The sequence below is a fragment of the Lampetra fluviatilis genome, chromosome 43, assembly GCF_964198595.1.
Source record: "Lampetra fluviatilis chromosome 43, kcLamFluv1.1, whole genome shotgun sequence".
Classification (NCBI taxonomy): domain Eukaryota; kingdom Metazoa; phylum Chordata; class Hyperoartia; order Petromyzontiformes; family Petromyzontidae; genus Lampetra; species Lampetra fluviatilis.
The window spans coordinates 584,596-612,014 of NC_136317.1; the positions used below are offsets into that span (position 1 = coordinate 584,596).

General features: G+C 53.9%; 1 protein-coding gene across 6 annotated transcripts; it reads right to left on the reverse strand.

The window, feature by feature from the left end:
- Nucleotides 1-947: 947 nt before the first annotated feature.
- Nucleotides 948-27,159, reverse strand: ZC3H13 (zinc finger CCCH-type containing 13). 6 transcript variants are annotated; one of them, XM_078876047.1, is made up of 25 exons: nucleotides 27,087-27,159; nucleotides 25,109-25,375; nucleotides 24,569-24,669; nucleotides 23,731-23,842; nucleotides 23,297-23,414; nucleotides 22,220-22,362; nucleotides 20,827-20,993; nucleotides 19,924-20,169; nucleotides 18,101-19,265; nucleotides 17,350-17,611; nucleotides 16,575-16,728; nucleotides 15,852-16,103; nucleotides 15,048-15,259; nucleotides 13,709-14,110; nucleotides 13,192-13,380; nucleotides 12,150-12,774; nucleotides 11,702-11,811; nucleotides 9,569-10,643; nucleotides 7,935-8,126; nucleotides 6,933-7,414; nucleotides 6,022-6,393; nucleotides 5,453-5,578; nucleotides 4,983-5,192; nucleotides 3,728-3,888; nucleotides 948-2,441 (listed from the first exon to the last, which is right to left on the reverse strand). In XM_078876047.1, exons 1-25 carry the CDS (start codon nucleotides 27,087-27,089, stop codon nucleotides 2,238-2,240), a joined length of 7,350 nt encoding a protein of 2,449 aa, XP_078732173.1. In that variant the 5' UTR covers nucleotides 27,090-27,159; the 3' UTR covers nucleotides 948-2,237. The 6 variants fall into 6 exon arrangements, with proteins under 6 accessions (XP_078732173.1, XP_078732174.1, XP_078732171.1 ...); XM_078876048.1 differs by having other exon boundaries at nucleotides 15,048-15,220; nucleotides 23,273-23,414; XM_078876045.1 differs by having other exon boundaries at nucleotides 13,712-14,110; nucleotides 23,273-23,414.
- Nucleotides 27,160-27,419: the final 260 nt, after the last annotated feature.

Sequence of the window (27,419 nt, forward strand, 5' to 3'; positions counted from 1 at the left end):
ATTGCCGCCGGCATCCTCCGTGACGCTCGTGATGCCTCGACACAAGATCGATCCTGCAGCCCGTGCTCAATGTAAAGCGCTGTGCTGTCAACACCAAACGCGAATCGTATGTTGTTACGTAACTTACTTTGTCCATTATTATTTAGTTTATCCCAGAGCCAAACTTAGCGGGCTTCCTTCTTACATTACTTTTTTGCATAATGCGAAGAGTTGAGTTTACTTTACGTGCGACATCAAGAATTCCATCTTAGTCCGATTGGGCTGCACAGGACATTGAATCTGTTATGCAATGCAGAGCTGCAGAGCTGCATTCCTCCGCTAATTTAAATATTAGATCTCTATCCTAACGGTTCCATCTTTCTCCCCAAGGTCCAGGCATTTATGACCTGCCAATCATAAACTTCCCATTGGCTGCTCTCCTGCTCCCATTCTTTGCTACGAGGCCCAATCGTGTTGTGTCGTTGTGGTTCAAACAGCCCCGTGTTGTTCTTGTTGTGGTCAAACTCCTCCCTCGTTAACACACACGCAAGCGAATGTATATGCAACTGTTTGGAAGACACGATGTACTTCGTGAAACAACACTGCACGGCGCGTACTCAAATGTGAAACTCACCCGCATGCACCACGGACCCTGCCTAGCGAGTTGTTTTCCACACGCGAGACACCCACGGAGGCGGAGGGGCGTCGCTGGCAGTTCTTGGTCTAAGGAATTAAAGAGCCCCCCCCCCCCCGTCGAATATTCCCCGTCTTTGTAGACCGGGCTGCCCTGGTCCACGTGTCCTGATGCAGTTGCACCATCGGTAAAACTCGACATCTATTCCACCAGACAGCCTTCAAACGAACTTTATCATTTCACAGACTTCAAAAGCTACAGTGATGTAGATGGTTGGGTGGGTGGGTGGCAGGGTTCATTGGTAGGACGCGGTAAAAAAACAATACCGGCTGGCTTTATTATCAAGCGTCCCAACAGCCCAGCAGAACTTACAATCGATGGAATAGATCAGCAGCTCGGTGTACAGAGAACTCGGCGGAAGAGTCCCATACACGCGCCACAGTTCACGAGTCGAGGCCACATTCCAGACGCAAGGGATGGATGCTCCACAGCAGCAGCAGCTGTCATCTGCTGTCTTGCTGCAGCAGTCATGTGGGTACTTCGGAGCAAGTTTGCGCTCTTCACAGTTGCACGAGGCATGTGTTCACGAGTTCATTTAATGTCAACAATGAAACGACGGCCGATATCGCCACTGCAAAAAGGATGCAGGTCCCATCGCAACTAGCTCCACGTCGCTCAGTCATTTTGCACCGGTTAAAAAATACGCTCTTCAGCATCACGCAACTCTGCTTGTCCGTCAAGAGTTTGGTTAAACCACACCCCGAGCCGCGGTCTGCTCAAGTTCTCCGCATCGGTGAATATGAAGGCTGCACTCGTGCGCTCGCACCATGATGGGCGTGATCGGCCGAGTGGCAAAACCGTCCGTACGGAGTCCCGGTCTCCATCAATGGCAAGAGCAGTCACAGCCCCGTCATACAAATGAAAATGTAAGACACACTGTGGCAATTAAAACATCCTAAGCAAAGCCTCCAGTGAACAAAAAAAACATCACGCATTAAACGCCCCATTTTCTAGGTATTTCTTTTACTGAAAAAGGAAAATAGCAACTTACTGTGAAAACACAAAACACATTAGCGTGAATCAAAGTATCGGACCGCCTGTTGTAAAATGAATGCAGTGCTAACATGTGTTGTCGACACAATGTAACATTCAACTGCAAGATTTCGACAGAAGTTGGCACCACCGATTAGTACAGTTGGCTCCGTATGGTGCGAAAGAAGTTCAACATACAAAGCCAGTCCTGGGGAAAACAACATTGACATTTAAAATCTGATGCAATCTGGGCAGGCAGTAATGAGTTTCTGTGCAGTTCCAGTGAAAACGAATGCCACAAATGTTCTTTATATGACAGCATTGCAGGTGAGTTTCCCAAAGTCTGTCCATCAGAATCACATTGAGACCAGAAAAAACTCTGGAAAGGAATTTCAGCTCGAGCATTGCTGACCAGATTCTTAAAAAATACAGCACATCTCAAAAGAATCTTGCTTGAAAATTCCAATTTCGGTCCGAGGCAATGGAAGTCACGAAAAAAATTCACTGTCAAACAAACAGCAGACAAAATTCCTCCAGTTCGCGGCATGTCCTAGCAAAACAGTTTTTTTTAATGAACAATTCCCCGCAAACCCTACGGGACGACAAAGCAGGGTGAGGAGGACAGCGATCGGTCCGCCGGCATCTTGTGCAGGACGTCTGGGACGCCCAAGCACACGTCATCGCTGGGCGACAGGGGAGGCCCTCCCGCACGCCGCCGCTTGAACAGCCTGAGGCTGGCTCTCAGCAGCTCGGGGTCCAGGCTCGGTGCGTTCGCGTAGGGCTGCTGGCCTGCGATCTGCACGAGAAGGAGGGGGCAGCAACTCTGGTACCGTCAATGCCGCCGCCGCCACCTCCGCACCTGCTGGTGCCCAGCGTTATTTATATCATGAATATGTTTATCCACACACCTCCTACGATGTCTCTTTAGTTTAGAAGCAAATCATAAAAATTTCAAGCAGTTGTCTGGTTAAGCAAGTATAACATTCGGGTATAATTAAACTTTCATTTAAACTTCATATTTATATACATCATTTTAACAATTTCTTTGTTTGGCAACGCAACCATGTTTTTCAAACATGTTCTATCTCAATAGGCTCTCAACAACATCACAAGATGTTCTTATGAAAATGAATTTTAAAAAATACAGATGATAAAATTCATTATTTGGCGATGCTGCTGCATTGGCAGTAGTGCCCAAGCACGACAAAAACTCGTTTTCCATTAATATTGTCTTGAAATGTAATTTATGTGCTCTGAGAAAGAATCACTGCCCAAAACGTCACCGATTATTTATTTTTCTTTTAAGGTCAGTGTTATCAACGAATGCGTTGGGATTATAAAGTAGATAATTTTCATAAGAAATGTACACGTAACAGAATAGCCCTGCACATTTCCCAATCTCCTGATGGAAGAGCCTCTCCACGCCGTGCAGGTTGTGAGGGTTATTTGACCATAATTCTAGATTAGAAGTTTTCGTGACTGCAAGGATCCATATGTTATGTTTTTTTCGGTAAAGTCAAATAAGTAAAAAATAAAATAAATTAAAATGAAAACAACTCAATTAAATCACGACGTTTCGGCAGCAACACAAGCCTCCGTCTTCAGTTGGCCGCCACAGCAATTTTGCAGTGGCGGTTCCACCTGCAGACGGAGGCTTGTGTTGCTTCCAAAACGTCGTGATTTAATTGCGTTGTTTTCATTTTAATTTAATTTATTTTTTACGTATTTGACCATACTTCACCACGCTGATTAGTGGGTAGAACGTGAGCAGCAGGAATGGGAGCGTATAAGTACAGTACAACTGAATGCCATGCACTGCCCTCTGCTGTCAACCTGCTGCACATTGTTTGTGCACGGAGGTCACCCACCAAAGCGCGACGCCAGACCAACCCTGCCGAGCATCTGAGGTCTGACAAGATCGGTCACATGACGGGTGAAAAAATACGGTCAAAGACCTAAAACCCCACATCTGTGAAAACCTGAAGTGAACCCGCCAAGACGGATTAAGGCCCACGCTAGATGCCACGCTCGCTTCGCGGATCAAGCCGAGCGAGATGGCTTTTGGGCGCCCCCCGTTCTTACCTTGCCGCTCAGCATCTGCCTGCGAATGGCGAGGTCCCGGCGGTAGCAGAGGGCGCGGTGGCATGGTGCCGCCACGTGCAGCACGGCCGCCTGCTCATGCCGGCGCCCCAGCACGGCCCGTCCCAGCGCCCCCAGCTCCTGCTCTAGCATCGCCTCCACGTCTGTGGTGCGATGGCAGGGGGGGGGGGGGTTGTGGTGGTGGTGGGGGGGGGCGGTGAGAAACGAGTGACGCTGTCGGCACGGTGCGCGTGCTCACTCACGGGCAGCGTCCTCTCACTGATAACCGCTGCTAAACGTGCATCCACCGTAACTATTAACAAACTATTTTTATTTCATCAGAAAGGCCCACTGAGCTATATAGCAGAAGCAAGCTGGCCACAAATGGCTTATTACATGCAAATGTGAAGCAGCCAAATCATCTAAACGCACAATGTTGATTATCACAATGTGGATTAAAAAACCGGAGGACCCGGAGAAAAATCCACTTGACCATAGGGAGAATAATGTAAACTCCAAATATACAGACAACAGGGTCGGGATCAAACCCACGACCTCCTGTATACCTGGCGAGGTAGATAACATCTCGCCACCGTAGCACCCCTAATCGCCAATCCCACTAAAGATCCTCCGGAGATTCAATCTCGACCTCAAAAGCAATGCTTCGTGTTTGCTCAAATCCACACATGTTGCGGCAGATCTGTGCATAAGCTTCACGAAAGGAAATTATGAAAAAAGTACAACATGTGATGGCAGAAACACCAACCAAACCATTGTTCACTCCAATAAATCCACTACACATCAAATTAAGCCATATTGTGGCTGCTTATCCAGCCATATGCAAGATACAGTGATAACCATCTCATCGCTAGTGAATGAATACCAGACAATTTGGATTTGTATAGCATCAAAAACAACCTCATCGGCCAGTTTCCAAATTCTAAAAATTACCCATAAATTACTAAATTGGGATTACACATCACAATCATCACCCCCTGCTGACAAGAGTAATGCCTGCTCATATGCCAGATGCTGAGGTCACCTGGTGCCATACAGGGACAAGCTGGCACTGGGGGTGCCCCTTTCAATGTTTGAAATGAGATGTAAGTGTATCGTGACGTGCAACACGGTGAGGCTCGCTATCTCAAGAACTATTTACTATTTAAAATCACATGTTGAAAATAACCGATTCTGATGTGCACGATTCGCCACACGTTCAGTTGTGGTGCGTAACAGCGCGGGCGTAACGGAGAGCTACCCGGGACGCTGGCAGACGTCTCTTTGCAGGCGTCGCGGATTCGCTGCAGCAGGCGTGGCCCGGCCAGGCGCGCCGACACGCCGAGTCGCAGGAGCACGGCACCCGGCGTGAAGCGCAGCAGTGCCATGCCGGCATCGCGCTGCTCTCCGTCCACCTCCTTCGACTCGTTCGCCAGACTCGACCAGTCCACCGCAGCTACGTCTGCGGGGTCTGGGCACGAGAAACAGACGTGAGGCTTGGCTCGACCTATGCTGTTGCCCGGCAATGACCTAATGCCAGCGGACACCATTAGACTAGATGGAGCATACTGGGTTGGCTGCGTGGCATGTCCACCGTGCGGTACAATTACAATTGTACGAGCAGGAGCACTGTCGGCATTTGTCACGCGGAGTGGACGACGCCGAATAGCCGAGCGATCCCCGCGTTGTCAGACGAAGCTGCCCGTGCAAGTTGGATTGGGGATGCGGCACCTGTCTGCTTGTTGGGGTCACGTGACCCGTCTGCGCCGTCGGCCAGCATCTCGTCCAGTTCGTCGTCGCTGATGGGCTCGTACTCCTCGTACGAGGCTCCTGGCGGTCCCATCTCCGCGTCCCTTCCTGCGCGGGGTGCCGGCAGCATGGCGGAGCCGGGAAGGCACGAGGTGACCCAACCCCCGTTATACACCAGAGGAGAACACGAGACGTTAGAAGTAGGCCTGTACCGATTCACCCACCCTTCCCCCCTTATCCTCTGGTGATCTGATAAATTATAACGATTCCAAGCCCTGATTTGACTCAAGAGTCCAATCCCTTTCTTTTCAAAAGATTTTACTATCTCGTTTGCATTTTTTTGTCTCATTTGCAGTTGTTTGCTTGAATAACAAAATGTTAAATTTGCAATCTATTTGCACAGTTGAAATACTCCATTCTTCTATAATTCAATAAATGCATTGCGAGCGCAAAACTCTATTAAAAATTATCAATCGATGCATTGCTACTTGTCACCATAAAACGTGGTGTCGAGCGAGTCGCCACTGTTGGCGGCCTGCGGAAGCTCTCACCGTCGGCAGTGTCGACCGCTCGCCCATCGTGGCTGCCGTGCTCCTGCGCCGCTCGAACGGCGATGCCGTCCTCCGACTGCCGCGCGGCTCCGAGTTCGGCGGGCAAATCCCCGCGGGGCGTGCCCGCCAGGCCTGGCACCGGCGGTCCGTGGTGGTGGTGGTGATGGTGGTGGTGCTGGTGGTCGAACGGCGCCTGCGGCCTGTCGCCGTCGCGCTCTCGCTCGCGGTCCCCGCGTCTGCGGTCCCAGTTGCGCGGAGGTGCCGCCACACGCTCCCGGCCGTCGTAAGAGCCGGCGCGGGCGTGGCCCCAGCGACCCGACTCTGGCGAGCTGTGTCGCGAGCCGCGGCCGTGTCGGTCCACGTCATGGCGTTCTGCTGGCGGACACGACGGCGTTACCGGCGCCCGCTCAGAGCCGCGATTAACACAGGGCGGCAAACTCCCAACGACGACGACCGTTTTCTTGTCGGTGCCAAGAACCACAGATGCACCAGGAGGAGCGATATATAAAACCAACGACACAGGTCTTATATAAAAACAATACGGGGTAAAATTAGCGTGTTCAGACATTGTGATGTCAACACGACATTGTGACGTCATCTGAAAATGTGAGTGGTAATCAGGTAATCAGGCCCTCCTAACCAGGTCTCTCATCTCTCTCCCATATATTTCGCCTTGACTAATCTGTATCTCTTTGCGTCTCGGCAAGCTGTGTGTCTCAGCGGCCACTCCCAGAGCCTCGGGTTTGCAGGATGGCAGTTTCAGTACCCGGACTCATTAATTAATTTCCTGAACCACAGTTGGTGCATTATAGGGCTTTTGAGAATGGAATACAACTGTACCCAAGGCATGTGTGCAAGGGGGAGCTATCAGAGCCATTGACTCTCAAGGTGAAAGGTGAGTAGTGTCTCACCGGACGAGCCCGACTCTTCCCGGCGAAGCTGCTCCAGGCGGGACGAGCGCCGGTCCAATGACCGCTCGGCACTGCGGTTCCTCCGCCGGTCACGGTCGGCCTCGCGCGATCCGGCAAGCAGGAGCGGCGGCGTCGCCGCAGCTATCTCCTCCGTGCCCGGTAGCAACGCGGACGGCGGCGGCACCACCCCCATGCCCATGGGCGGGAGGCCCATCGGCAGGCCAATGGGCAGGACCGTGGGGAGGCCCGCGGAGAGGCCCGCGGGGAGGCCCGCGGGGAGGCCCAAGGGGAGCAGGATGGGCTTATGCAGCGCGATGGCGGCGGCGGCGGCGCGGTCTTCCTCGGCGGTGCGGGCGGCACGCTGCGGGGACTCGGTGGAGGTGGAGCGGCGGTGCCGGCTTGACGTGCGGCTCTGGTTGCTGCCGATGCTGCTACTGCGGCCGTGGTGCTCGCACAGCAGGCTGGCGTGGTCACGCATCGGCCTGGGGTCACACGGAGCGCGGTGCACGGTTTCTTTATTTGCACCCCGTCATTCATGGTATTGCAAAAGCCTCTTTTTGAGGTTCTTGTGCTTCTTGTCTTGCGCTCTTTGGGGCTGAGTGGCCATGTCTCAGCTCCATACAGGAAAAACGACGAAACTCCTTTGTTACCAGGTCTCTTTTCGGACTCTTGAGGTAACGATGGGATGACTGCATTTAACCGTAGGCTAACTGCTGAGTGCATGACATGACGGCACTTGGGAATGTGGCTTGCTTCCCCTTGGTTGACTCTGCCGACCAGGTTCTCTGAGCTACAGGACCTCATAGATGGACGAGGAGGCCGAGGGGTAGGCCACAGGCCTTGCGGCTGCATTCAAATGAGCGTTACTGTCGAGACTCGGAGAGAGCAAGGGTTGGTATCAAGCACTTACAACAATCGGCTAAATACTTAAAGACAGAAAAAAGCAGCACCGAAATTTACAGGGTAAGCATCTCGCTGATAATCAACTGCCCACGCACGCACCGTGCGTCTTCCCTGCCGCGGCTGTCCCTGCGCAGGTCCTCGAAGCCGCGCTCCACCAGCAAGCTGTCCACCCAGCCGGGCCGATCGCCCTCGCGAGCCAGGGGCGCCAGGGGCGGGAGCGGCGCCAGGGGCGGCAGCGGCGCCAGAGGCGTGAGGGGCGCCAGGGGCACCAGGGGCACATCGCACCGGAATCTGCCGTCCACAAAACCCACGACGGTCGCGCCGCTTACTTCACCGCCCACGGCTAAGACTGTGGGCAGGCGCATGGCAACAATGCTCGTCGTGGCTCTCCCACAACCACCAATCCTCAGAGACGCCCACAACACTAATAGGGAAAGCGACAGACTGAATGGTACAGCATTTAAGGGAACAGTCCAATTGAAACTCCTTAATCATCATCTGGCAATGCAGAACGCTTGGTGGTGCAGCAATGTGGGTCAGAGACATCCCGGAGTAATGAGAGAGAAGTCATGATACCCGGAGCACATTGCCTTTCACTCAAGACATAGAACCGTTTCACACCATGACTACTTACTGCTTGTTCTACACCAAGACTATCACGAATTAGTTTTTATTATCAGGATAATTAACATTTTCACATGTTGTTTGCCACGATATCCACGTGGCTTATGTATTGAGGAAGAGGTGAATATTTCGACAGAGGAATTCAGTTTAACAAGTAGGCTTTCGCAACCAATATCACCCGTAATAGAGGTTTTTTGGGTTAAATCGCGTAAATATATAAATGTGTCGTTAAAACCCGCCACCACCCGACACAGCCAACTAGCAAGGGTTGTCACGTAAACAGAAAATGCCAATTCGTCACTAGTACAGCACACCAGTGTGTTGGAGAGCCTAGCCACAACATTTACAATCTGACTACGGCGTTTCGCCAGTAATCACAACTAGCTTCATCAGGCGACAGCCAGATTTGTGGAGAAGTCCACCTGTTTCGTTCCTTATATAGAGGCATAGATGTGGTGACCACGCGCGTGCCAACAAGGACACTCAATTAATTTTGATAATGTTGAAAGAAGTCAAAATAATTTTTACCGTTTGGATAGCTACCAACTTAGTGCTGCGTGGAAGCGAATCATCAAATAGTACATTGTTTAAATGAATGCCTATACAGGCCACCATACTTCAATAGGGATCACCGTTGGTACGCTATTTTAATACACACAGTGGACAGGAAGAACAAGATCAAAGGGCTCGCATGATGCGCATCCAAAATGAACGTTGACTCATTAATCCCCCCCCCCACTTTGCGCAAGAGCGCAGAAATGTGGTCACCACATCTATGCCTCTATATAAGAAACGGAACCGGTGGACTTCTCCACAAATCTGGCTGTCGCCTGATGAAGCCGGTTGTAATTACTGGCGAAACGTCGTACTCAGTTTGTAAATGTTGCGGCTTGGCTCTCCAACACACCAGGTGCTGTACTAGTGACGAATTGGCGACGTTCTGTTTACGTGACAGCCCTTACGAGTTGGCTGTGGCAGGTTTTAACGACACATTTAAATATTTATGAAACCTAACCCAAAAAACCCCGATTAGAGAAGAATTCAGATAGCGGGTAAAGTAGAGGGAAGAGTGGACAGAGGAGAATGTAACGGAGAGAGGAGTGACTCGCCTCCCGTCCTCAAAGTCCCGCTGCTCCAGGGCGGGGTCGCGCCGCGCGTGGAACCACTCCAGCCGGTGGGGCTCGGCGGGCGGCAGAAAGCCCACGGGCGAGAAGCAGCGCTCGTCACGCACCGGCGCCTGCCTGCGGAAGCTCTCGCCCTGCTCCCGCTCGAGCTCGGCGTCGCGCTCCCAGGGGACGACGGCCGTGCTGCCGCGCCGCTCCTCCGCTCCCCCGTGCTCCCACCGCTCAAACTCCGGCCCCTTCTCGAAGGCCTCTCCGCCGAGCGGCCGCGGCCTCTCGTCGCGGAGTCCGACGCCGCGGGCCTCTCCGCCGCGCTCGCCCTTCCTCGCCTCGTCGTCTCCCCTCGGCTCGCCCTCGGGGCGGCACGGCACCTCCTCGTCCGACCAATCGCTGAACACCTCGCCGGCCGTGATGCTCGCCGGCTTCTCGTCCACCTCCTTGGGACTCTCGGGTCGCTCCGCGGGCGGCTCCTTCTTCGCGACGACGACGTCGTCCCGCGACACTTCGGTTTGCGAGGAAGAGGGCGGGGTGGGCGCGGGCACGGGCGGGGTGCTGGGCCCCTTGCGTTTCTTGACGTGCGTCACCGAATCGTCGTCGGAAGACTCCGCCTCCTCGCGCGCCCTCTTCCTTCGCCCGCTCTCCGGGGCAGAGTCGTCCGACCGCTCCGACGGCCGAGGCGGCGTGTGCGGCGCCTCGCGCTCCCCGGTGCTGCTCCCGCCGCGCGACCCCGCGGCCCTGTCGCCGAAGCCCGACTTGCTGTGCTTGCGGCGCTGCGGCCGGCTCGGCTTGCGCTTGCGGAACTGGGGCATGCGCGGGCGGTCGACGAACTGCTCGCGCACGTCGATCTCGCGCGTGGGCAGCGCCTCGCCCGCCGCCACCGACTTGAGGCGCTCCTGGATGAGGCTGGTGTTGCGGTCGGGCGTCACGCCGTGGGCCCGGTCGGCCTCGCGCCGCCGCTCCGGCGTCTGCTCGGCCCGGCGCGCCGGACTGCCGCCGGCGAGCGTCGACTCCGCTGGCAGCACCACCTGGCTGGACAGGCGCGTCTCCCTGCCCCGGCGCTGCCCTGCACGGCCACACCAACACGGCAAGGGGGGTCGTCGTCACAGTCGACGAAATCGGACGGCGGCTCCCGGGGGGCTGCGCCCAAGTGTTCGAACAAGACGGGTCGGAGTGCGATGCAACCAAGGATGTGTCAGTTTAGTAAAAATTGGAATTGGAAAAACACCCCATTTATTTTAAATCATTATTTGATTTCCCAATAGACAAATCCAGCCAGGTAGCTCACTGGTACAGGACGCAGCTCGCAGTCGCTCAAATCCTTGTTGGGGGCTGACTCAGCGCAGCATCAGGATGTAGGGAAGTGAAGTGGTTGTGCTATGAAATAGGAATGTGGAAGCTCCATCACCGGCTCATTCGAGCAGGAAATCAATTACTTGAATATAACCGAAGCGTGAGATCTCAAAACTAAGTGGGGTTGAGCCTAGACAGTGCTTTGATGGGCGACCAATAACTCGCACCGACGGGGGTGGTGACACATGGACAAATATCCCCGACGACCCCCACGAGCCGCAGGGTGTGTGGAGACCTTCATCCAGCAGTGGATCGATAAAAGAGCTGGCCACGAACACGTTTTCTGAAACAACGGTTTTCATTTGCCCCATGTGGAAGGGTAAAGTGTTGTTTGTAAAAATTTAGTAACATTTGTTCTTCGCACCATTCTACCAGCGCAAGGCTATCACACCACAATGGTGCTAAGATTCAGCTTTACAGGCATAGCCTGCAGTGGTTGCACAATAGGCAGCGATGTTGCTTTTTTGTATTTCCAATTGAGTAATTTGAAGGTAATTTTTACAATTTTAACAAATTTAGACCGTGACGTCAGCACACAAGGGCCTACTCTTTTCGAATGACGTCACGGGGATCGTGAACGGCCAACGCGAAGCGGACGGGCGCGTGGTATTTTTACGGACGATGCGCCTTCAGTAACGACCGGGGGTGGCCTGCCGGATTCGAATCCACGATCCTCGGCGCTACAGCTGGGCCACGTGTACTCGGGAAGTCTCGGTTTTGCCAGTGGTGGTGGTGGGCGGGCGGGCGAGCGAGCGAGCAGGAGTCACACACTTCGGTCATCGCCGCTGTTGGAGGAGTCGGCGCTCTCGGGTGACTTGAGTCGTAGTTTCTTTGCAGACGGCCGCGGGGAAGTCGGGCTGCTGACGTCTCGCGTCCGCTTCCTGGGCACAAGTTTCACGTTGTTTACTTTGTTAAGCCAGGCGAGAGAACTCACAGTGACCAGGGTGAGTCTCATTTGCAAGTGACCTGGGCCACCAACGTGACAAAAGCAGACATCAAGTACAACACAAAATAAAATTCCCCTCGTAAAAGTTAGCTCGGAAATTCTATTAAATTACAGAAACATCAGAATAGATGCAGGGTGAGTATATGAAGTAATTGGACAGAATTGACAGTTTGGAATCAAATGACGGTTGAGATGGCACAATGGCGGCACGCGTCTCTCAGAGGGCGCGGCGACCCAGCGACGTGCGGAGACGCGCCGAGCCAACCTCCTCACCTCTTCTTGTCTCCGTCCTCGCGCCGCTCCTCCTTCGGCTCCTCCCTCCGCCGCTCTCGCTCCTCCCTCCTGCGGCCGCGCCCGCCGCGCCCCCGCACTCCGCCGCCGCCCCCCCTCTCCGCCTCGCGCTCCCTCTCCTTGCCTCGCTCCCTCTCGCCGGCGTCCGGCCCTTCAGCCCGCTCTCTCTCGCGTTGCTCCCTGTGCTCCCTCGCTCGCTCGGCCTTCTTCTCCGCGTCCGCGGGGCGCGCCCGCTCGCGCTCCCGCAGCTCGGCGGCCGAGCGCTCGCGCTCCCTCTCGCGCTCGCGGTGTTCGGCGTCCGAGCGCTCGCGCTCGCGGTGTTCGGCGTCGGCTCTCTCGCGTTCCCTCCGCTCCCCGTCGGCGCGCTCCCTGTCGCGGTGCTCGCGGTGCTCGGCGCCGGAACGCTCCCTCTCTTTGTCGCGGTCCCTGTGGTCCCCGGCGCCGCCGCCGCCGTCGGTGCGGTCGCGCTCTCTCCTTTCCGCCTCCCGCCGCGCCGCGTCGCGATCGCCGGCCGGAGGCAGAGACGGCAGATCCCTCGAGGCACCTCCGCGCTGGGAGGGTCGCGCCGGTGGGGACGCCGGGCGACTCCCGGGGGCCGCGGCGCCGTCTGCGGATGCCGACGGGAAGCGGCGCTTTCAATCAAGCGAGACCCACGGCGGTTTGCAACGCAACAAAACGTAGACTGTTACAGCCCCTAAATGCAACCACATTCCCAAAGTCGTTGTAGGGAAAGCAAGTGCACAGGCAGAGGAAAACAGGAAGGTCTTCAGCTTCGAATTGAAGATGGGCAAGGAGCACGAGATTGCCAGACATAAGGGGAAGCAAAAGCGGATGAGCAATCTCCAATGAGCAAAGTTTGACTTGGGGGATTTGACAGAGAGCCTTGGATGCTGGAGCAGAGGTCGTGTGTGGAGGGAGTGAGATGAGAGGCTTTCCTTCATAAATGAATGACATGAAGTGACAATGCCAGGTGAGCAGGAGTGCAGCTGATGATGACCCACTTCATCATCATGATCACCCCTACCCCATGCCACGTGAGCACCTCGCTCGCGGTTTTCCCGGCGCTCTTCACGTCTGTCGAACGAGGCGTCGCGGCTGGAATCGCGGTTTTCCCGTGCGGCCTTGTCGGGTGCCGCCGCCGCTGCTCTGCTGTCCCACGTGGCAAGCCCAACCCTGGTGCTGCCGACGCCGCCACCACCGCCGCCGCCACGGCCTGCGGCACACAGCGAACAGCATTGCGGTCACACGCAGCAATCTCACACGCGACAGCGGCAAGCAAGGGCTCTCAGCACTTCAACCGTGAGATGTGGGCCTTCATTCGTGTGACAAATAGCCAAGGGGTTGAGCGATAATAACGATGCAAGACCATGCAAAAAAAAATCACTCTCACGTTGCTTATATATCGCAACTGTGAAGTCGTGATATATATGCAACTTGAAAGCCAATTCAGGTAAGAATTGATTTTAATCGTAGATTAATTGTTACACAGAGCAACAGCATCATGAAAATGAGAGATTGCTCTCCCTCGGCGAGGGACCCACCACCTCTGTCCTGCGCACGCTCGTTGCTGCGCCCGCCCCGCTCGCCGCTCCGATCCTCCTTGCGCATCCCCTCCTCCCGCTTGCGCCCCGTGCGCCCAAACGCCCTGTCGTCAGCGGCCGCGGCGCCGGTCGTTCCCGCCGAAGCCTCGTCCCTCCGGCGCGGCTCCCGGCCTTCCCTTGCGGCCCCCCTGCCGTCCCTCCAGCCGTCGGAGCGGCCCTCGACCTTGCCATCCCGCTCCGACCGGGCCTTCTCCTTTTCCGGCACTTTTTCGGGTGGCGGCGGCGGCGGCGGCGGCTGCCGGGCGGCGTCGCGCTCTTCCCTGCGCTCGCGATCTCGAGCGGCGGCACGCTCCGCCTCGCCGCAGTCTTTGCCCTCCCGTTTGTCCGTCCTCGCGCGCGCGTCTGTGGTCACAGCCGTGCGGATTTTTGCGTCAGCTCTCCGGCACCCCTCCACGCGATTCATCACGCACGCTCATTGCGCCATTTATTCGACGAAGGTTTGCTTAGAAAAACCGTCAGGATGTCTTTTCCTAAACAAATCATAACACTCACGAGTGGAAAACAAGCACGTCCTTGATATTTTCTTTGCGTATATAGGATAAATTTAACTAGACATACATATTCAATTTAATAGGGCACTACTGTGGAAACAATGAACAAATTATAATATTAACACCAAAGGGCAGGGAAGGAGAATAAATCTATTAGAAAATTCACTAGTTACTCAACTTATACAAAGCACTCGAATTTGGAAAATCCTCATTCCAATTACAGGCAAACCACTCATAGCGCTGCCTCTTATAACGCTCTTTGTCCAGGAGGAAAATACCTGCGCGAATCAGCCCATATATGTTGACATACAACTGTGTACATTAGGCAATGCCTTGACAAAGAAACCAGATACGCTGAATCGTTCATGTAAAACCAAGTCTAGACTAATGTAGTTCTCTTCATTAAAAATACCTCTTAAAGATAACCAGGTGCCCTATAATGAAATTACCCAGAATGTACCCAAATCTCATCACATCTTGGAAGCTTAGCAAGGTTTAGAAATGGCCGACAACTACGCACAAGCAGCCAGCTGTGGCGGGTAGCCGAGGGCAGTGAAGCTAAATCCACTGTTGCTCTGTACTTCTACGCTTCCGCGTCTATGGTCACCAACCCGCACTGAGCAGCGTGCAGAAGCATAGGCAAAGCACCCCGACGATCTATACGGTGCGTGGACACCCTCATCCAGTTGCAGACGGACAAAAGCGCAGTACGTGTGTGTGCACGTGTGAACATGGAAACCAGGCGACTGCGGTCACCCTGCCTCTCTCTCTCTCTTCCCCGGCCGTACCGTCGACTCTGTCCGGAGACTTGTCCGGCTCTCGCCGCTTGGACGCGTCCCTCTTGGGGCGGTCCCAGGACGTCGGCGGTGGCGGCGGCGGCGGCACCGGTGAGGGGGGGCGACGGCGCCGAATCTGGGGGCTCTCCGAGCGGCGGCCGTGCAGCGGCGCTGTGCGCCTCGCCCTGTGGCATACGGCGGGCGCAACCGATGAAGCCAGGGGCCTTTCACACCGAGGGCCAACGAGGACATTCACACATACCTTTGGCGGGTGGCCTTAACATACACACACCTCAGACACTTTTGTCAATGCGAGAGGCCCTTGCATACTCTTAGGTTTTTTCGGTAAAGTCACGTAGGTAAAAAATTAAAATAGAAATAAAAGACAGTAATTTAGCTGTGATGGTCCCACCTGAAGACGGAGACATGTGTTGCCTCCGAAACGTCGTGATTTAATCGATTTATTTTCATTTATTATTATTATTATTATTTTATTTCTATTATTATTTTATATTTTTTACCTACGTGACTTTACCGAAAAAACCTAAGAGTATGAATCCTTGTAGTCACGAAAGCTTCAAATCTAGGCCCTTGCATACAGAAGATTGGTTCTCCATGAATATTTGGGGTGTAAAAATTCAGCCACTTGCAATTGAAAAAATTGTCACAAATCAGAGTCGTGATTTAATGAAAACGACTTCTTAACACTGTGGCTGGGACGAGTCCTTAACACCACGGCAACGCGTGCTGAAAATCTGCACAGCGAGGAGCATTTTAATTAACTCCAGAGTGCCGCATGGGGGACGCGGGGCCCACCTGGAGGGGGGCGACGGGTCGTTGGCAGGTTTGCGCGCAGGCGAGCGGGAAGCCCGGCGCGCGCCCTCGGGAGCGGTCACGGTGATGGCGGGGGCCGGCGAGGCGGCGCGCTGCTCCAGATGCTGGGGTTGGGGAGCCGGCGGCTGCTTGCGCTGCCGCGGAGAGACGATCCCGCTAACGCCGCTGCCCCCGCCGATTCCGCTCCGCCGCCGGACTTGCTGCGGCGACTCGGGGCTACGTGGTCGCGCCACCCTGCAGCGCCGGCACCGGACAACATCGTCAACACTACGACCACCCAGCCAGCACAAACCCGGCCAGAGCCCGCACACCCACCCGGCGTCACGGTCAAATAAATAATTCACTCAACACCGCTTTGAAACAGGCCAACCATCCCTTCTATTAATTTAAGCCAGCGCTCAGCATTTAATAATTCGTCGATTCGGGTATATTCAAATGCTTATGATACACGCAACAAATTGCGTGGGCGAGAATAGGTTATTGACAATGAATGCAAATGTTGCACAATTATAATCTAAGGTACAGGAGATGCGAGAGCCTTCGGCATCACCGAACCACAGGGGCAGGGCAACTGCACTCCTCGGCACGACAGGGGTGCGGCTACCCTGAGACGAGGGTGCCCTGACCCCGAGATGAAGGTACCCCGAGTAGGGTCAGGGGGGTGCCCTGCCCAGAGAGAAGAATGGGGGGGAGGTGCGGGCGAACCTGCGCGGGGGGGAAGAGTGCAGGTGCTTCTTGGAGACGGTGGAAGAGGTGGACACCGGTTGGGAAGGGGGCGACTTTTTGCGCGACCGCTCCGGCGAGCTGCCAGGGCTGGACGCCGGAGACTGGGCGCGTTGACGGTTCGCCTGCGGCTTCCCTGCAGCGGAGAGAGTCCCGTTAGAACTCCGCACGCACACAACTCCGCGCGTGCTTTTGAATGCGCTGCATTAGGCCTCGCCGACTCGCTCCGCAAACAACGCTGTTACGGCTGTGTGCCCGTCTCCCAAATCAAACAGCTGCTTGCTCTCAATTACATGCACGCGTACATAGATACATAACACGTGAATTGTATTTATAGCCAGGAAAGGGAGCACTGAGAAAACTACAAAACTAGAAGAGAGACCCACTGTGCATAAAAAAGCTTGTAGTAAACAATGTTCCAACGTGGGGAAATACGCAAATAAAACGAGACAACATGGTTTCTCAACAAAATCAATAAAGCGTCATAAATATGTGCAATAAAGAAAGACAACAAAAGTTTCAAACAAATCAGTTTCAAGAGTCCAGCACTCTGACATCACACACAGCGACGTGCAACAAGAAGTTGGCGGCGGTGAGATTTGGCAAAGTAGCTCCGGTCTACATCAGTTCTGAACATGGAATTTCTGCTCTGTGGGGCGTCACTCACTACAGGCGACCTATGTAAAATATACTTTGAACTTTCTTCGCAGCGTATATATCCAACCGTGTTAATCGGAGGTGCGGGGCAAGACGCTACCTGGCGCAGGCGAGGGTCGCTTGGGCTCCGGCGCCGGCAGTAGGGTTGGTGGCGCGGCTCGCCGGTGGTGCTGTGGGAGGGGCACCAGCACAGGCGACTCGGACCAGCGCTTGGACGGGTCCTTGCAGGAGGGCGGCGACTGCGACCAGGCCCGGCCTTGGTCGGCTCCGATGGGCGGAGACTCGGACCAGCCGCGGTATTGCCCCTTTCGCGGAGGAGGGGACGGTGGTTTGGGCGGCAGTACCAGTGCCTCTCTCTCCCGCTGGAGCCAAACAATACAGAAGGTCGTATTTCACAAGGCAAGGGTGGTGACACGGTGCCACAGGAGATACACTACGTAGCCAATCGTGCTAATCTGAGGTCCGGGGGGGAGGGACAACTATACACAAAAAGCAGTTGTAAAGAAGTTAGATTCCAATCTAGATGATTTAAAAGTGCATAGCTGCAGTGGCTTCCTAATATTGGAAGAGCGTTCCAGACGGCCGCAGAAGCGCATCTGAAAGTGCGCGATGCAGTCACCGCCTTTGTAAATGGAATCCATCTGGTGGCTTCATGTGCCATCGAATGCTTTGCCAAACTTAACACACTGTTATACACTCATCCATTGCTTTTCAAATACCATATAAAAGATTGCCCATGGAAGGATATTGCAGAACTACTTCTGAGATCCAACACACCTTGCAATAAGATGTTTGACACATGGTAGTTAACCTGTAATTTTCACTCCACAGAGCTAGAAAACCCTGGTTACCTTGGGGAGCTCCTTTGCTGGGAGAGACAGGGTCAGGAGCTTCGGCTCGCGGCTCCTCTCTGCTGGCGCGGGAACGGGCGAGCGAGACTTGCGCTTGTTGCCAAGCTGCTTGGTGGGGACAGCGAGGGTGGTGGCCGGCGGGGGGGAGGGCACCGGCGGCGATCGCTTGCGTCCACGCTCTTTGCCGACAACCGGGGACCTCACCAGGGGCTGCTTGGGCTTGGGGGGAGTTCGGGAGCGCCGTCTAACGCCCACCGGTGACTTGGACCGTTGCTTTTTGCCCGAGAGAGGCGGGGAGGCCGATCGACGCTTGCCCTTGTCCTTTCGGGCAGGTGGCGAGTGGGAGGGTCGTCGCACCTGCTCCTTGCCGGCGCCGGGCGTCCGAGATCGCGTGCGCGACCGCCCTCGCGCGGCAACCGCGGCCGGGGACTGTGTCCGTCGCTTGCACCGGCTCTTGTTCGTTTCGGGAGAGCTCGACTGCCGGCGCACGCGCTCTTTGCCAACCGGCGGAGACAGCGACCTCCGCTTGGCCCGCTCCTTGGCCCCGTCGGGCGACTTGCCGCGATGCTTGCCGTGCTTGTCCCTGCGCGTGGCCGCCGGCGACTGGGACCAGCGCGAGGCGCGCTCCGCCACGGCGGGCGGAGAGTGCGACTGTCTGCGTGGCGCCCGCTTCCCAGAGCTCAACGAGCGCCGCTTTCTACCCGTCCCCGGCGACCAATCCTGCGCACGCTCCTTACCGGGCGAGGGCGACGCCCGGCCGCCACGCTCCCGCCCGCTGGCCGACAGTCTGCGCTGCTTTGCCCGGTTCTTGCCGGCGCCGGGCGTCAGGGATCGCCGGCGGCCTCGGTCTTTGCTCGGCGCCAGCGGGGAGTGTGAGCGCCGGTCCCTGCTGCTTTCGGAGGACAAGGAGCGCCGCCTGGTGCGCTCCTTGCCGGTGTCTGGCGACGGGCGCCTGCGCTCTTTGCCCCGCTCGGGCGAGCGTGACGACATCTCCCGCTGCTGCTGCTGCTGCTCGCGGTTGCGGCCCAGGGGCTTGACCGCCCGGGCCAAGCCGCTCTTCCTGTGCACCGGCGACGGGGACCGTCGGGATGCGCGGTTGGCCGGTGGGGACGGGGAGTGCTGGGGGCTGGTGGTGGAGGAGTCCGAGTGGTGCCTCCCCTTGTCTCTGCACAGACAGGCCGCATCACCAGCGTGAGATGTTGCTGCGTACGATCACTCGCGTCAGCGCTCAAAATTAGTGTCAACTTGTATTGGTCAAAGCTGGAGACAAATGTTTCGCACTTTCAGCAAGCGGCTACAGAATGTAATTGCGCAGCTGTGGGATGGACAGGTAAACACCTCTCAGAGTCTATAAATGAGTTCCCGGATTCAGGCACATGCGCTTCTTCGATCCATATTGCGTAACGGGGTAAAATCTGTGCAAATTGGTACAGTTATGACAAATCCTTTGGACAGCCCATTGTCATCCCACTGATGAAGGCCACACGCCATCACCATCATGGGGGCTGCTTGACCAAACTGGGTTGGTGTAGGGTGGGACCCCGGAGCAGTTCAAATGTAATTCGCCACTGATGTTATCATTGGCCAGGAATTGAACTCGCCAGTTTCGCTAACCAATGCACTTCACCTAATTTGCAATCACGACAGAGCATCACTAGCTTCCTTACAAGCGTCAACGCGCAGGAGCATTTCCGTTACGTTACTCAAACAGCAACTACAGTTGTGGCGGCAGCGGTGGCATCGACACCGACACAGGACGGGCAGCAGTGGCACGGCCCAGCTCACTCTGTGCCCAACGCGATCTCGGACCCCGCACGGCACACCTCACGCGGTCCTTTCGGTCCTTGTCACGGCCGCGCTCCACGTCCTTGGCCTTGTGCTTGGGTTCCTTGGCGTCACCGCGCGCCGCCTTGCCGTCCCGCATCTCCTTGCGCTCCTTGTTCTTGCCCTCCGCCTCCTTCAGCTTGTCCTTGTGTTTCTTCAGCAGCCGGGCCTCGTTGCTGGGCGGGAGCGGCGAAGGGCTGGGCGTGCGCGGCCCTTTCTTCTTGCCCAGCAGCTTGGGGTATTTCCTGTGAGCGGTGGGGCAGTGAGTGCGAAACGGCAGCTGTTGAGCGCAACATGTTTGGCGAAGACTCACACGAACAGCCCAAATGCGACTGTCTAACAGCGTAAATGTTACATTCCCATGCATTACATGCCTACGTCTTATATCATCACCTTATTTCTGGGCTCTGCCTTCCTGCTCCTCTTTCTACACTCATTCCTGTCCTGGGCCATCATCTCCGAGCCCAATCCACAGTCCTTCACATCCTAGTTCATCACCTGCCTCTCGGTCTCCACCACGGTGCTTCCAGATTAATTATAATCATTTCCTCCGATGTGGCATTCCTCTATTATTACATCTTCAACGCCTAATGTTACCGGGCCACTGTCTTATATCCCTGCGTCATTTGGAAAGAGTCGGGCCATGTACGCTGGCGTCATGATCCAAACTTGTCACACTTGAAAAATTACTCGCAACTTACCCAATTGGAATTACACATTGCAACATCGCCCGCCTATTGTGAAACTACTGCCGACTGTCTGTAAAATATAGGGTCTTCACGATAGCCTTGTGCTATAACAATGGCACGAACAACAAATGTACTAAATTACTAAAATAAGTCATTCTTACATTATTCAAAGGGGCACCTAACTATACTGCGACATCTGCACTGAAAACCGACCGCTCAGCGTCGCCGGGTGGAGACGGCGTCCTTGGCCCTTTCTTGTTCTTCTTGTGGGGAGGCTGTGGGGCCGAGGGGGAGCACGGAGAAAGGATCCTCCTCTTCGGGGACTTGCCCTTCCTCTTGGGGGATGGTGACCGCTTGCTAACAGCCGGTTCCGGAGACACCTAGCACGACGGAAAAGCGAGAACACAACCGCGACGTGCTACTAATCGGCCGATTGACTTATTGGGACAAATGTCCGGTACAATATTCTTAGGTTTTTTCGGTAAAGTCACGTAGGTAAAAAAAATTAATTAATAAAAGTAAAATAAAAATCACGACGTTTTGGAGGCGACGCAAGCTTCCGTCTTCAGGTGGAACCGTCACAGCACCTGAAGACGGAAGCTTGTGTTGCCTCCTGAATTGTCGTGATTTTTATTTTATTTTTATTAAACTTTTATTAATTTAAAATTTTTACCTACGTGATTTTACCGAAAAAACCTAAGAATATGAATCCTTGCAGTCACGAAAGCTTCAAATCTAGAATGTCCAGTACAACACAAGCTCGCATGCAGTTCTTACTCAAGCAACAGGGACAGAGTGAGGTACGCTCTAGATATGTAATATTCACCCCCACACAGCTCTGGGCCATGATTCCATTCAAGAATCAGTTTGTTTTTCTTGTTTTTGCCATCTCATTTGTATAGTCATGGTCATTTGTACAATTCACGTGTTGAATTTGCGTCGTGAACAATCTACAATCACACGCTACGCTAGACACAAGTATGAGGAGTGTGCCACGACCAAATCACCCGGAATGGACCCAATCTCGTGAGATCTCGGAAGCTAAGCATGTATGAGCCTTTCGGTAAAGTCACGTAGGTATAAAATAAAAGAAATCACGTTTCGAAAAGAAACAAATTTTCTTGCTGTGGTTTTCCCACCTGATGATGATTGCTTGTGTTGTAATCGAAACGTCGTGATTTATTTTATTTTATACCTTTGTGACTTTACCGAAAGAAACAAAGAGTATGGATCCCTGCAGTCACGAAAACTCCAAATCTAGATTGTATGAGCCTGCACAGTGTTTGGATGGGCAACCATCACGCACAAAACAGGTGTCGTAGGCTGCTGCGGGGCTACGTTGTAAGCAGAGGGAAGTACGGAAAATGATGTCGTCTATTCTGCCCGCTTTCACCAACCCGCAATGACCAGAGTTATTGAAGCAAGGTCAACTAATTCCCACGGCTCACACAGCGTGCTGAGGCGCACGTCCAGGAAGCGAATTAACGAAAGCCATGTGCACGCACACGGGCAGCGTAAGAATGACTGTATTTGTGTAGGACTGGCCGGCGTGGTTTGTCACCACGGGAAGAGGTGGGGGCGGGGGTGGGGATGGCGCCAGTGTCACCTGCTTCTGGATGACGAGCTCCTCACGCTCCTCCAGCTCGCGCTCCTGTTCCAGCTTTATCAGCTCTAGCTGCAGCTTCTGGCGCTGCAGCTCCAGCGACAGCGCCTGTCCAAAGTCGTAGGCGGCGTCACCGTTGTCCGAGTCTGTGCAGACAAACAAAGCTCCCCTGCAGGCCCATCGTGGCTCCACCACGACCCAGAGACTACGCGGGCTTGATCCTGGTTAGTACTTGGAATCGATCCCAGGTGGGTGTCTAGGGCTTCGGTTGTGAGGTGGCCAGATGGCAGTGCAGCAATTGATTCTTGAATCTATCTGTGCTGCGCTGTAAGTGCTATCCGCTTGTATGCATGGTTGGCTTTCTCTGGATAATCGTCTCACTTCCATGAGCCAAACACCGTGGCATCACAATGCGCACTTATTTCTGTTGTGAATGTACCACCACACAATTGCTTTGTCAGATGGCGTTTGCAAAAGTTTTGTTTAAAATTTGTATTCCTCATACAGGCACCTGAATAATTTCTTTCATGAATGCAAAAAGACACCGTGCTGCCTGCAAGCATTGTCGCTATTTTTTTTTTACAAATTGTTTTGGCTGCACCTTGGGTGCTATATCGTTACCACGCCTCCGTCCGCTGGTGTTGTCCTTTCGCCACAATGGATGATGGTGTGCAATCCCCACTCTCTCTTCGCCTTGTCCAAACGTGCACTGTTATGCACTCTCAAGTATTTTCTCAATGCCCATTGGTTACGACTCGCAGATGGTAGTGAGGCAGTTGACACCGAGAGGTTCTCTCCATTAAATGCTTCTGCCCGCTCTCCAGTCCACGTCACGCCTTCTCAAAAAACAAACTTGCACGTTGTTAAGGGTGAATTTTATAATAAAAATAATAATAATTTGGGTGTCAATGATCCTTGTACGACTCAGGTTTGAAGCAGAATAATGGACGAACAAAAGTATTTCAATAAATCACCAGTAGAATGACTTTGATGACTATGATGATAAGAACATTGGGCGGCTGCAAGTAGTCCCAAAGCATGTACGAAGGCGGGTACCTGTCAAAGAGCAGCCTTTCTTACCCTCACGGGCATGGTCCCAGGCGGGAGGTTCTCCGTCACTCTCAGGGGGCGTGCGTGCCTTGATGATCTTGATGTTGGCCTCCTCCTTGCTCCGGCGCTTCACCTTTGTGGAGTCCCTCTGCGGGCGACAGCCATGGCACCACGCTCGTTCTGCGAGGCCGTCTCTCGCTGCCGCTCTTTCACGCAGCATTGTCCGGAACCAACTCTTCGGACAAAAACCCCCCTTCCGCGTGTCTGGCCGCGCCCTGCGCAAAACTGCTGTCCACAGGACGCAGCAGCGGGTAAGAGATCACGCGCCGTGGGAGTTCAGTTTGATGGAGACGGCCTCTGTGCCAGCCTCAGAGGGGACGGCCCCCCTAATTCTCCGCGCATATCCGGCACCGACAGGCGGCGGACGAGGCGTGGCAGGATCGAACCGCATGGCGAGCGCTCACCCTGCCAGGGGAGGGTGAAGCTTCCTGCCTGCGAGACGTCGGCTCTGCCTCCAAGTCCTGCCGCTTGTTCTTCATGCGCTCACGCAGATCGGTGGTCACGCGGTCGGGGGACCTGCGGGGACAACGCGAGGAGGCATCCCTCAAGTCAGGACCTCATTTTTTGTAAAAGTTGTCTCAGACCTTGTGGAAACAACTTTCCTGTCTGAAACATGAGAGAAAAGTAGCCTCTGCAAGTCAAGAGACACCACAGTTGCTGTTGTTCCAAATGTACAAAAACTTAGCCCTCACAAGACATAGGGTACCTCAATAGACATGCATAATTAATTCATAAGCATCGACTTGATTTTATTTTGTTGGTGTCTTGTGCGTTCACGAGTGGAAATAAAGAGGCGGAACAGTTGGTTAATAAATAGGCACGTAGCAGGGCACTGATTGCTTAAAATGTATTATTACTTTCATGATACATGCATCTAATCAAGCATGAAAGAACAGATTATTTGTGACTTATGCAAATTCTTGGATAAATTTATGTCGAGAATATTTGAGCGGACACACCTTTATAAACTAAATAGAAAAGAGAAATAATCCCAATGAAAAAGCAAAAATGAGACAATATGAGCAATGACTCTTCAATTGCATTGTGATCTGTAATTGTAACAATTTACTAAATCACTGGGGAATCATCACATGCTAATTAATCAAATTTGTTTTGGGGTTAGATTTTATTGATGCGAGCCTGTATGTGTGTGTTTCGTACAGTGCCTTGTGATCTCCAGATAAATTCTTATTAATCAACCAAACTTTATAATACATCATGCCCCCCCATGGCGTGTGGCACCTGCGATTGCTTCCGCGGTAGTTCTTGCTTCGTGGGAGCGGGTGGCTGAATCTGCAGCTGTTGCCATAGTTGCAGCGCCCCTTCATCCAGTTGCGGCAAATCTGCACAAGGGGATACAACAATCATCAGCGCGCAAAACAATTAAAATCTTACAGCAGTGAAACCAGGTGAGGAAATGCACGGTGCATTGAGGCGGCAGAGGGTTTTGCGTGGCAGGGTCAGCAGAACTCAGTCACTCTTTGCCACTGCCGTACCAAGTTGCCAGAGTTGTTCATTCATAATAAAAGTGAATTTGAGTAAGTTCGCGTAAATATAAATGTCGTTAACCCACCACCACCCGACACGGCCAATCAGTAAGGTTTGTCACGTAAATAAAATGTGGCAATTAGTTATTATTTCAGCACACCGCTATGTTGGAGAGTAAACCAACAACATTCACAATTTGAGTACGACATTTCGCTGATAATTACAACCAGGTTCATCGGGCGAATTGAGCCGTGTTAAGAGTTGTTCATGGTGAGAACTTCTGGAGACTCGCACCTCAGTTGTCTTGGACTGCACGGGGGTGACCGTAGTGCTGGCAGTGCCTCCGCCAGTGCCGGCGCCGCCGCCTCCTCCTCCTCCTCCGCCCCCACCAGGGCCCAGCCGCTCAAAGACGCTGGGCCGGCGCAGCGCGTTTTCCGACACAGTCTTGGAGCTCTCCACCGTCACCGTGCGCCGAACCTTCGACATGGCCGTCCCGCAAGCGGTGGCGGCGGCGCGAACCTCGCGCCCCACGCGGGAACCACGCGCCTTGCCCCTCGGCTTCTGGCAGTGCAGACCACGCGGAAGCGGAAGCAGCGAAAGCGGTCCAAGTCAACATTGGCGTCTTCCTTAGTGCAATGATACACTTTAGAAATGTATGGCAATTGTTGCCGGTGATAGTCAGAAAAGTTGAACCGTAAAACTTCGCACTGCTCATTATATAAATTTGATAGTGGTATATCTGCATTTAACCAACTCTCAAAGTAAATGAATGGCTAAATCACGAAACTGAAGTTGCATCTTTGTGTGTATATGAATTATCAATAGTTGGTTTGCAGGCCGTTGTCTCCTGCAAAAAAAACATTTTAAATGCCTAAAATATGTAAAAATATAATTGTTACCCTTCATTTTGGGCAACCGACATGGCAACTTCAAATCAGATCACATGACAACTGGAGGTTGTATGGTCTGTAGACCAATCATTGCTCATCAAACACCTTTAAACAATTTCATAGACTAAAAAGAACTCCTACTATCCTGCCAGAATGGCTCATAGTAAATGCATTGCCAGTGAGAACTCCCAGATAAACATATGAAGTTGTCCTTTATTGGCATTCATACCATGATCGTTTCCTACTATCAACCAGAATCAGGCTTGCCCACGTTCTATCGGCTATAACGTAACATTCCATGGTAAAAAAATTACGTGGTCTTCTGATGCTCGGGATTGTATATTTGCGAGCGTTTAGGCAAAGACTTACATCGATTTTGAACTACAGCTGGCCATGCCCGACGAATTTGAAAATGCTGGTTTTCGTATTCTTTGTTAAAACTAAATATATTTTATATTTGGCCAACTGCCGGTTCAAAATGTTCTTTATATTTACATTAATGACATGGTTTGCACAAACAATAGCGAACAGTTATCACAGACATTGTTTTGCGCACCAGCGAGGGAGTTGACGGGGGGGGAAACCTTGTATAGTAGTGCGTGAGGGTGACCGTGACCAGGGAGCTAATGGAGAGGGGGTAAGCGAGATACGAGTGGGCAGTGGCACAAAACTCCTCAAGTGCAATTCGCCCAATTCATATAAAACAGTAGAAGATACGTGGGGGGGGGGGGACAAAGATAACTTCGCGTGTTTTATGCAGAGGCAACTCCGGGAGCGAGGGAGCTGGAGAGATGAGATGGCAAGCGAGGGAAGGAGAGGCGAGATCAGGGGGAGAGAAAAACCCGAAGGCAGACCGGAGTTGGAGCGACCGGACGTGCTAATGGGAGCAAAGCAATCAGGGGAGCGAAGATGCCAGGGGGGGGGCAGACTCCCGGGTGGGGGGGGGGATACGCGGGGCGCCCCAGGAGCACCAGGGAGACCCGGGAGGCGCACGGGGCTGGGGACACCAGGGACTCCAAAGGAACACGTGCCCACCGGAAGCCGGGCTCTCACAGCAGGGCCTCCCCTTCGCTTACACGGGACCCGCGCAGGGAAGGCTGAGGAGGAGGAGCGGGAGGACACGAGCTGAGCGGCGTGGCAATGCGTGGCCGAGCCCGGAGCTTGGGCACCTAGCGTCCCCCGCGTCCACGGCCCGTGTTGCGGCCCACGCCTCAAGGCAACACCGCAGGCTGTGCGGCCTAGGTCGTGCACTCGTCGCGAGCGCCGTGCATCCGTTCGGGGAGCGGCCGCGCTGCGTCCCGACGCGCGGGCCCGTCGCGCCACGCGGTACCGGCCGCGTCCGCGTGAAGCGAAGCTGATGCGGCCGAGACGAGGTCACGAACCATCGACGGGGGTCGCCTCCTCTACCCTGCGCCTGGCGCCATCATTGCGGGGACCGCCCACTTCCGGCGGTGGAGCAGACTGCGCGGTGACGTCACGCGGCGTCGTCGGCGGTGACGTCATCACGGTGGCGTCAGACGGTGACGTCATCGCGTCAAATGCCAGTCTGTTTGAAATCGGGTTCGCTTTGCGTTACCGGTAACCGCAGAGTTTGAAATAAAACGGTGGTTTCGTGCTGTGGTTGTCCCACCTGATGACGGACGCTTGTGTTGCGCCGGAAACGTCGTGATTTATTATTTTATAATATTATTTCTATCATTTTATTATTTTTTATT